Genomic DNA, 11,575 nt, shown 5'->3' with positions numbered 1-11,575 from the left:
ATTATCTTTGACCAAAATTGAGAAACAACAATCTAGCATCGTAAATAGCTTTGTCGTATCCATTTCGCAATAATATGCCAGCATCCTTGATCGATCGCTCGGTTGCGTACTGATTATGTACTGCTGGAAATGATATTATCTTTGACCAAAATTCAGGACCAATAATCTGGCATCGTAAATAGCTTTGTCGTATTCATTTAGCAATAATATGCCAGCATCCTCGATCGATCTTGGTTGCATACTGATTATCTTTAATTGCAAAGATTCAAGAGAAACTTTATTGATATACATGTTTGACATTTGTGTCTAGGTGAAGCGCAAATCCAATAGTGATTATGACCTCTTGTGAGGAATATGACAAATCGGTCAACTAGACTGACAATACATCGTCTAACAATTGAAAAAAAATCTAGAGTGTGGAAGATATTCTTTAATTACTAGTTGCTATATATATGCAGATTGGATTTTACCGAGAAACTTAATTGAGTACATGTTTGACCTTTGCGTCTAGTGAAGTGTAAAACCCAAAAGTGACTATGAACTCTTGCCTGAAATATGACAAATCGATCAAAGAGAATGACAACACATCGTCTAAAGAGTTGCACGCAGTTTATAACATGATCACCACCGTACCTATGCTTGGACATAGTACCGGCAACCGCCCGCCCAATCGCATCGTAACAAATACTGAAGTTGAAGCAAGTTGACACGCAACAATATAAACTACGATTGTCTGGAAGTTTTCTTTTCATAGAAAAAAGTAATTTTTGACATAGCCACATATTGACCAAGATGAAGCACCCACATTCACAAAAGAAGGTCTCCCCACATAGCTCTCTTTAAACCCAGGACCCAAGATTCATAAAACACAATCAATTCCCCAAAATCTATGGTATGTATGCAACTTGGAAATGATATTATCTTTGACCAAAATTCAGAACCAACAATCTAGCATCGTAAATAGCTTTGTCATACTCATTTCGCCATAATATGCCAGCATCCTCGATCGATCTCTCGGTTGTATACTGATTATGTACTGCTGGAAATGATATTATCTTTGACCAAAATTCAGAAACAACAATCTAGCATCGTAAATGGCTTTGTCGTATTCATTTCGCAATAATATGCCAGCATCCTTGATCGATCACTCGGTTGCGTACTGATTATGCACTGCTGGAAATGATATTATCTTTGACCAAAATTCAGGACCAACAATCTAGCATCGTAAATAGCTTTGTCGTATTCATTTCACAATAATATGCCAGCATCCTCGATCGATCGCTAGGTTGCGTACTGATTATCTTTAATTGCAAAGATTCAAGAGAAACTTTATTGATATACACGTTTGACCTTTGTGTCTAGGTGAAGCGCAAATCCAATAGTGGGTACGACCTCTTGCGCGAAATATGACAAATCGATCAACCGGATTGACAACACATCGTCTAAGAATTGAAAAAAAAAAAGATCTAGAGTGTGGAAGATATTCTTTAATTACTAGTTGCTATATGCAGATTGGATTTTTCCGAGAAACTTAATTGAGTACATGTTTGACCTTTGCGTCTAGTGAATCACAAAACCCAAAATCGACTATGAACTCTTGCGTGAAATATGACAAATCGATCAAACGGACTGACAACACGTCGTCTAAAAAGTTGCGCGCAGTTTATAACATGATCACCGCCTATGGTTGGACATAGTACCACCAACCGCCCGCCTAATCGCATCGTAACAAATACTGAAGTTGAAGCAAGTTGACACGCAACAATATAACATACGGTCGCCTGGAAGTTTTCTTTTCGTAGAAATTGTAATTTTTGACATAGCCACATTGACCAAGGTGAAGCACCCACATTCACAAAAAGAAGTTCTCCCCACAAAGCTCTCTTTAAAACCCAGGACCCAAGTTTCATAAAACACAATCAATTCCCAAAAATATATGGTATGTATGCAACTTGACAATATTAATAGGTAAGTAGAGGTGTTCATTTCGGGCTAATTAGTATCTGCGTCGTCGAAAAAAGCAACAAAGTTTGCTACACCATAGTAGCATGTCACGCGGAGAGATCGATGTACCGAAATGGGCGGAAACGAAACGATTTGGGCGCAAAAACGTGTAGTGGAGAAACAAAGCTAAAAGTGGCAACTCAATTGTGCAGTTGTGTTTCACCTGCCCCCCTCCCCGTGGAGAGACCAGAGAGAGCTAGCCATGGTTTTTTTTGTTGTTGTTGCGGGGGGTGGTTAAAGCAAAGCAAAGAAGGGAGAGGAAGAGAGGGAGAAAAGCGGGGTGTTTGCAAGCGCGCCATTAGTTGCAAGAGGGCATGGAGCCGAACAGAAAGTCTGTTTCGCCATTAATGGCCTCTCAGCCCTTCTGGAACCCATAGACGACCCACAGTCAGACCCACACACAAGACACAAGCAAGCAAAAGGAGATACTACATGTAGACAAGAGCGTCATTAGAGAGAGGCGAAGGGGGGAGGAGAACTGGTAGTGGTTTGTTGGCAAAGCAGTGGCTAGCTAGGCTCCAAGGCGCCATCACGAGCTAGACTCCCCGGATAGATAGAGAGATAGAGAGATAGATAGATCGACCGAGGTCATGCCGGGCGCCCGGCCGGCTGCGGGGTAGTTTGCTGGTGCGGAGAAGATAGCTTGCTAGGTGTAGATAGATAGAGAGGTGGTGCCTTGGCAGCTAGCCCCCCCTAGAGTCAAACCCAGCCGTATTTAGGTCTCGGCCCGGCCGGAGATATACATACGTAGACGCAGACACAGAGAAAGAAAGAGAGAGAGAGGAAGCTGTAGCCCCCTCCCTGTGTGCGTGTGTTTCTTCCGTCGTCGGCGGCGTCTGTCTCCCTCGAGATGATGATGCGTGAAGGCCAGGGACAGCAGCAACAGCAGGAGATCATCACCCAGCAACATCAGCAACAGCAACAGCCGCTGGAGATGGACATCACCTTCGGGATGAGCAGCCATCAACATCACCATGCCCCTCCCTCCTCGTCCTCCTCCTCCTCCATGCACGCCGCCGCCGCGAGCTTCATGTACGGTTCTCAATTCACTTGAATCCAATTCAATTTTTAATTTGCTTCCCCCGTCTGTTCTCGCGTGCCTTTGATCTATTCGTTTTGATCTGGAATTCGATTGAATTTTATGTTTTCCAAGTTTTCTCTGATTCTTTCTTCACTTGTTCTTTAATTTGCTTGTTGATTTGTGTGGTTCTTGTACATAATTGATGATCTTGCCCGTCTTAATTGGTTTCCATCTTTGTTTCTTTCCTTTTGTTTCCTGATAAACATGAAGTATGATAGAAAGGCTAGGGAACCTGTCTTCTTCTACTGAATTTTTTCATCCATGTCCATTCGCTCCGCCTTTCTTTGCCAATGTAAACTCGGAAAGTCAAGTGATGATTCTTAGATTAGTCACATGCATGGTTGTGATATGACAGATCCGAGTACTTTGACAAATTTATCGCTTCTTTATTTCATTGTATTTTACTCCAAGAGGAGGAGAAATTCTAGACGATGCGCGAAACAAGTTTCGGTTCTAAATCGGCGCCTCTTTTCAATATTTCGGTGCAGATAGTTGAATTGTTGCGTTCTCATAATTGGTGCCGGATCGCTGAATTGTCAGGGCTTGTTAATTCGGTTCAGATAGTTGAATTGTTGTGGAAATTAACAACCCACTAGTCTTCCCTTTGGACATTAGGTACACTAATTAGCACTAATTGTTTTCCAAATGACAACAAGAACACTTGCAATTAATTAATTGGTTAGGACAAAATATTATTTATACATAGTACTAAGTGCCAAACATACATACACTCTATACATGCACTAGCAATACATACATCTAGTAGTATGCACTACCAGTCCATGCATAATTTTCAATGAGCATATCTTGCACACAAGAAATTCCGGGGCCAGCCATGCCATGCAAGCACATTTCCTGGGCTGCCAAATAAATGCCGCCTGCTACTCCTACTAGTGGTAGTGCTGCAAGGCTAGAGAAGATTCCACAACACCCTCCAGTTCCCACTCCTCCTGCGGCGCGCGCAGAGCGGAGAGGAGGAGGGGCTGGAGTTGGACCAGGCCACAATAATAGCATCACACATTCATAGGCTAGCTCATGGCAGCAGCGCGCGCGCATGATTTCATGATGATGTGCGTGTGGTTACTAGCTGGTTCCTCAAACCCCGTGCTTGCATGCATGCATGCTTCAGCTCATCGATCACCTGTTTCTTTTCACCGCCCATATTACTGAATACTGATATATATTCTTATGAGTTTGTGTTGCACCACAACCATGCATGCAGGAGCGGCAAGGAGGCATCAGGCGCGTATGACCAACTGGGGGAGCTGGACCAGGCCCTGTTCATGTACCTCGACCACGGCCACGCCTCCACGCAGCAGGAGCAGCGCCGTAAGTGCACGCACGAAATCTTTGCGGGAAAACGGGGTCAATTTCAGTTTCTTTTTGCAGTTTTGCAGGGGTTAAATGCAGGTGTTTTTCGTGTAGTGTTATGATGATGAAGTGACGGTTAAAGTTGATTGGCGCTTTCTTAATTTGTGCGCTTAATCGGGAGCGGTAGTTAATGGGGGGGGGGGGGGGGGGGGGGGGGGGGGGGGGGGGGGGGGGGGGGGCGGTGTAGGTAAGGCTCAGAAACTGATGTGTCAACTTTGGCACATCACATATACAATAAGTATATTCCATGAAAAAGAAAAGGACTTTGGCGCATATAGGAAGAGGAATATAGATGTGATGGGTGTGGACTGTAGAGAGACAGAGATGCCGCCCAGCGATTAGCTCTGATCTGGTGCATGCAGAAAGGCGCATGCATCTTTTTCCGGAGTTTTAGGGAAGACGATCGTATGGCCGGCCGGCCGGCCTGCGGCAGATTCTCAGGCAGGTACCCCATTTTGACCAGGATCGATCTGCCGCTGCAAATCTGCGGTGCCCGGCCTGCCATCGGCGAGGACCATGTGGTGTGCTGTGGAGAGAATCCCTCCAAGAACACATATGCTTTGCTTTGCTCGCTTGCTCAAAGTCGTCCATGGAACCCAACAAAACTCTCTCTCATCTCCCCTTTCTCTCTCCTCCTTTGCGGTTTGGGCGGTCGGACCGTGAGTGCGACATGTAACAGACGCCGCTCAATCATTTCGCGGCGAGCGCGGGCCGCGACGGGGCTGCCGCATGCCGCATGTGGCCGCGGCAGCGGGGCGCAGACACATGCACGCAGAGGGGGTGATCTCCGCCTCCGGACTCTACCACCACCGCTGCGCCTGCAATGGCGTGCGTCCGCATCTGTGGCGTTTGTTTGACCCGATCCGAGCCCTATCCACTCCCCGGCCCGCTTCTCTTCCGGTTCGGGCGCAGGACAGCAGCATGCATGCCTAAGCTGTGCCTGTGCGCATCCCTCCTGCCCCGGCCCCGCTCCGCTGCCCCGTATCTCCCCGTACCCCAGTGCCCAGCCCAGCTTTCTCGTGTGTCGCGCGCCAGGACGGCCGGCCAGACCACCAGCTCGTACCGCCAGAGCGCCACTGCCAGTGCCAGCGATCTCGCTGCCGCTGTACGCGCCTGCCATGATTATTTTGTTCCTGTCCGCACGAGAACGTACGACAGCAACCTCCACAGCTCCAGTGGCGGGCGAGCGACCTCCTGTATATGTGAAGCATCAACCTCTAGCTAGCTAGCAAGCTCGGTTCCTTCCATCAGCTCACTCATTTGCCCCTCTCTTCATCTTGTTCATGGATGCAGAGACCCTCAACATCTTCCCCTCCCAGCCGATGCATGTGGAGCCATCACCAAAGGTACGTAATACGCCACAACTCCATCCATCTCACATCCTATTACCTGCTCATGATTGATTTTGTTGTTGATGTTTGGCCCCTTGTTTAACATCCTTTTGTCGTTGTGGTTGTGGTGTGATTGGCGTGCAGGGGGAGCTTGGCCTAGTCCTGTCGCCAGCGCCCGTGGGGTCGAAGATGCCGTCGCCGGACCACCATCACCACCACCAGCAGCAGCAGGCGGCCGCGGCGGCCATGGAGGAGTTGGCGGCGGGGAGCAGGAGGCAGCAGCAGGAGCACCACCTCCACCTGCAGCACCAGCAACAACAACCCGCCTTCGCCACCGCCGAGTCCGCAGGGGTCAGCAACAACAAGGATGTCAAGCCGCTGACAAAGGTGAGTCTGACCGTGGGAGAGCAGCTACACTATCAGTTAACCTCACCTAATTAACTAACCCAACTGTCTGTAGCTAGCCAGATTTGTTGTTAATTCGGCTGCCGGCCCCGTGTCATATTGTTGTTTTAATTGACTGACGATATATGTTAATATGTTATTGATCTCCTTTGGCGTGGTTGCAGAAGGAGCACAAGAGGGGCTTATCCACCGGCGAACGCGACCCAAAAGTAACAACTAACTAAACTTGTTCCTTCATGAAAAATCAAAGCATAGGGAGTGCTACTAGCTAGTGTTTCTTTCTGTAGTTGTGTTGGACATGCAACTCAATTTCTGGTAATTGACGAAATGCAGACGCTGAGGAGGCTAGCCCAGAACAGGGAGGCGGCAAGGAAGAGCAGGCTGAGGAAGAAGGTGAGTGAGTCAAGGAACAGTTTTATAACACCCAAATGGCAAGAACACGAGTGGCAGAAAAGGCAAAATATTTATGCTAGTATACTAGATGAAAAACGAACCTTAATTAGTTAACATTCCAATTCTTCTCTCTATGATCAATGCCGGCCTCATTTTGCACAATGCTGATTAATTACTGTTAAATTTCTCTATTCAACAGGCCTATATCCAGCAGCTCGAGTCCAGCAGGATCAGGCTGGCTCAGATCGAGCAAGAACTCCACAGCGCAAGAGCTCAGGTACGTTTGTTTGCAAGGAAAATCAAAGCCGATCTCTCCTCACTTTCTGCCCAATCTGTACGCACATTCATGTGTGTATGTGTGCACAGGGAGTGCTCTACCCCGGCAGCAGCCTCCTCGCCGAGCAAGGCATCGCCGGAAAAGGTCTCGGCGGCATCGACGGCCTCAGCTCAGGTACCCCACGCATCCATCCATCCCCATCTCCATCTTGATCAATCCAGAACTTCAGATGCATGTCGTCGCGCTACTACTAATTCGCGCGAAACAATTGGCCAGCAGAGGCGGCGATGTTCGACGTGGAGTACGCGCGGTGGCAGGAGGAGCACAACCGGCTGATGTACGAGCTGCGGGCGGCGCTGCAGCAGCACCTGCCGGAGGGGGAGCTGCAGATGTACGTGGAGAGCTGCCTGGCGCACCACGACGAGGTGCTGGCCATCAAGGACGCCGTCATCAAGGGCGACGTCTTCCACCTCATCTCCGGCGTCTGGAGGAGCCCCGCCGAGCGCTGCTTCCTCTGGCTCGGCGGCTTCCGCCCCTCCGAGGTCATCAAGGTACTCGTCTCTCTCTTCACATGGCGCGCGTTTCTTTCTTCAGATCGGATTAGCCCTAGCCCTAGATCTAGCTAGTGTCGGTCGCAGTCACCACCTCGGTTTGCAGCATCTCTTGCCGGCCTAACATCATGGCGTGAATTTCCTTGCTTTCTGTGGAAACATAAATAAGACATATTAAAGTGGGTGTCCTTCTCAACATCTGAAAAATGTTTATCTGTAATTTTCTGGAACCAAAAATACTTTGTTCTTAGACCACCTATGAATATGATGTGTGGTTGCAAGGACGCACATAGTACACACCATAGTTAAATCCTCCCATAGTACCTCAGTTTTCATTGAGTTCGCTAGCTAGCTACAAAGGTTTATTTTGAACACGTATAATTGTACCAAATCCCTTGCTTAAAAAAGAAGTATAGTTCACTGAAACCATCGTACCATTTTAATTTTTTTCTAATTGAGATACATTTTGCTTTCTATTTAAGGTAAAAAAGGCAAATGGTTTCAGTTCAACTAAAAAAGGCAAGGGATTTGAACTTTTGTCAAATAGTAATTCAGGAATAACAGCATCTTTGAACGCTGACCATTTAAATTTAGAACCAAATGAGCCATTTTGACCATTTAATCCTTGTATGATTATATAAAATTTGGTTATAAAAATATTTGAGATATTTTTTGTTATGAATCTAATGGTACAAATTAAGAAAAAAGAAAACAACATCCTATATATTCGTAAATAGCTACATACAACCCTCTACCAAATTTTTTTAAGCATGCATGCAGTCATGCCACATCAGCACCTATGCATGTTAATCAAAAATCATAAGTTACATTTGTTTCCATGCAATCCACCACCTAATTTTTCAAGCATGTCCCTACATCAGCACATATGCATGGCAATCATAAGTTACACTTTTTTGTTTAACCATACCACATTAGCAAGCCTTGCATGTCACTCATAAATTATATATTTTTAATTAATTTTATTATTGCCATATACGGTATATGTGTTAGATACTTGGAGCATAATTTCGCAGTTCGTGGTTCACATTTTTTATACAGAAAATGATATTCTGCTAACTTAATGTGAATCAAGAACACTCTTGCATTTGTTTTAGTTTTTTCCAGCACCTATTAATACAATTATTTTAACAATGTTCCCGTGGCAATGACATCTAGTATTATTAATTAGTGGTCAAATATAGAGAGGTTTTCATACACGCTTCCTAGGAAAATCATGTACTCGTACCTTTTTTTTGCGGGAATTATGAGCGTACTCTTTACTTGGAACAAAGGCAGTGCATGTTTGTTCAAGTTCTTCTACCTTTCTGGCTTTGCTCATTCTCAATTGTTACAAAATTTTATAGAACTTCACCACCCAATTAAATCTTCAAATCACTGAGTTTGAAAAGATGGTCTGAAATGTGGGCAAATTTATTTATTTGCAAAATATTTGAGTGATTTACCATAAAAATAGATGAACATTAGTGTGATTGGAGAGTTGCAGTGGAGATGCATGAGTCAATCTAATTCTTGTTTCATGAGGGGGAAAAATACTACTCCAGGTTTTTGCTGAAATTTTTCTATAAGTTATGGCCTATACTTAGCAGGTGTTTGATAAGATTTGCGACATGCATGCATACACCAAAACCAAACGCTGCATATGTTTTAGAGAGACCACGTGACACATGTGGTAAGCAATTCAAACAATTCCCAAAAAAAAAAACATGTCTGAGAGAGACTTGGTCGTGTAGGTAGGTATAGAGCTAGCCATGCATGCATGTCTCGCGGCATTCAAGTCGTGCAAGAGGAGTCGGTACTCGGTATGGTGAACTCGCCTTGCCTGCATAGTCCATCATCATGCGCATTTCGGCGCCGGGTGACGCGAGCCTGCAAGAATCCTCTCGTTTTCAGCAGCTAGGGGCCTAGGTAAGGGGGAGGGAACCTGCCATGGATCCGGGCCGGCCGGGCGATTCCCTCCCGCCGCGCGCATTGAAGAGCTTAGCCAGCCGGCCCTCGATCCCCGCTGCGCCGCGCATGCAGGCATGCCCCGCCGTCTCCGCGGCGCGTGCGGCGGGCACGATCGATGGCTCGCGACGCACTCTGGGGCAGTATTAAATGGCGTCTCCTTCTGTGCTTCCTCCTGTTTGTGGAAATGCCATGCATATCGACTCGATCTAACTGTAACTGAATTATTCTCTTATGCTGATCGATCTCTTATCTTGATTTAATTCGGGTGGTGGTGGTGGCAGATGGTGCTTTCGCACGTGGACCCGCTGACGGAGCAGCAGATCGTGGCGGTGTACGGGCTGCAGCAGTCGGCGGTGCAGACGGAGGAGGCGCTGAGCCAGGGCCTGGACACCCTCTACCAGGCGCTCTCCGACACCGTCGTCTCCGACGCGCTCACCTGCTGCTCCACCCCCAACGTCTCCAACTACATGGGCCAGATGGGCCTCGCCGTCCACAAGCTCACCACCCTCGAAGGCTTCGTCAGACAGGTCACCATCGCTTTCCATCACTCTTCATATTACTTTGCATTTCATGTCGCTCTAGTGTTTCTGTTAGAGCTGCGTGCGACCCATCCATCGATCGAGTCAAATATACATACATATTCCTTGATTAGTTGACAGGGTACAACCTATGGTTCACCTAATTAATTTAGATCGGTCGAGACTGCGTTTGATTAGATTAATTAGTCAGCGTGCAGGCGGCTAGATTATACTATCACTGACAGTCCAGATGCATGTATATATATGTGTGTGTATGGATTAGGTTCCGAACTTTAGAAAAGCACCCGACTGTCGCCATCCCGAAAATGGACACTGAGGTAGTAGTTAGGATCGACACGAGTGATTAGCTAACAAACACTAGTAGGATCTACTAGCTAATTAGTTCACCGACCTCTTGATTTCCTTGTTGGGTATAGTAGGTGCACGCATTGTTTAGGCCGCCCTTCACCTGCTCTCTCATGGATTCCACAAACAGAACCACACGCATCATATGATATGCTTACTGTTAATTAAGGCCACCTGCCGTCGCATGTACACATACTGTAATTAATCAACTGCTGCTGGCTGATCCTGGCGTGACGATGGCAGAACGTCAAATGCTGATATGAGAACTAAGCTACTGTCAACTCATCAGTAATATGTATGCCTTGCTTCTGCATGTGCCGTTTGTGTATGCTTTGATCTGGCACTGATGATCGTCGTTGTTTCATGGATGGGTGCAGGCGGAGAAGCTGAGGCAGCAGATGCTCCACCGGCTGCACCAGGTGCTGACGGCGCGGCAGATGGCGCGGTCGCTGCTAGCCGTCTCCGACTACTTCCACCGCCTCCGCGTGCTCAGCTCCTTCTGGGTCAACCGCAACAGGATGGCGCCGCAGGACCAGCAGCTGGAGGCCGCCCCTCACACCTAAGCTCTTAATCTCACCGATCCACCACCATGCGTGCGTGCATCTCGCTGATATCCTATGCATGCATGCGTGCGTGCGTGCGTGCATGTCTCCGAGAAAGTTGAAGGAAGCGCGCGGTGACCGTGCAAGCTTTATATTAGCAGTGGAGAGGGGGAGGCAGCGTACCAGACCTGAATGATAACCCTCTAACAAAGAATGTCCTACCGTGTGTCTTGGATTTGGATTAATTAGTAGCTAGATAGTATGGTCCATCGACTCATGTACTCGTGGCTGATCGACCTGAATTGATTAGCTTGTCTTGCCTCCGGTTGAATGTGGTTCGACTCTCCATCATATCCAGCGTTTACCGGTTCGTTGTCGGTGTGGCACGAGTGAGATTTCTCGTGGACTATGTACTCACATTCTTGCAGGCGCCATCATGGAGCTCGGGTACCTTCGGGCTGCACCGTCAGCGTCATCGGGCAAGCTTGGACCCTGGCTCAAAGCTTCTTGGGCTCTAACGTGGGACGCTCTAGTTTGCCTCCAACCTTTTACACGTGATCTGTTTGTCACCTTTCTCGGTCCTTGTTGTTCGCAAGCAGGATGGGTGCTCCTCCGTCCGGAGCAAGAGGGAGGTGGGCACTCTCCGTTGACATGCATCTTCATGTGTGCGGTGCGATGATGTCCGGTGCTTTTCCACGGAGACGTGGTTTCTCTCTTGTCAGTAGTCTCGAGTGCTTCTTTTTGGGGTGCGACTGTGCTCATGCTCGA

General features: G+C 47.3%; 1 protein-coding gene across 2 annotated transcripts; it reads left to right on the top strand.

The window, feature by feature from the left end:
• The first annotated feature begins 2,243 nt into the window (after positions 1-2,243).
• Positions 2,244-11,202, top strand: LOC125509771 (transcription factor TGA2-like). Of its 2 annotated transcripts, none has more exons than XM_048674804.1 (11): positions 2,244-3,036; positions 4,308-4,414; positions 5,750-5,802; positions 5,932-6,174; positions 6,357-6,401; positions 6,526-6,585; positions 6,785-6,862; positions 6,952-7,036; positions 7,139-7,413; positions 9,663-9,908; positions 10,643-11,202. In XM_048674804.1, exons 1-11 carry the CDS (start codon positions 2,855-2,857, stop codon positions 10,826-10,828), a joined length of 1,560 nt encoding a protein of 519 aa, XP_048530761.1. In that variant the 5' UTR covers positions 2,244-2,854; the 3' UTR covers positions 10,829-11,202. The 2 variants fall into 2 exon arrangements, with proteins under 2 accessions (XP_048530761.1, XP_048530762.1); XM_048674805.1 differs by having other exon boundaries at positions 2,246-3,036; positions 7,142-7,413.
• The last annotated feature ends 373 nt before the right edge of the window (positions 11,203-11,575 follow it).

This window comes from Triticum urartu, chromosome 5 (assembly GCF_003073215.2).
Source record: "Triticum urartu cultivar G1812 chromosome 5, Tu2.1, whole genome shotgun sequence".
Classification (NCBI taxonomy): domain Eukaryota; kingdom Viridiplantae; phylum Streptophyta; class Magnoliopsida; order Poales; family Poaceae; genus Triticum; species Triticum urartu.
Note: the sequence above shows the minus strand (reverse complement) of the source record. Positions and strands in the feature narration are given on the sequence as shown.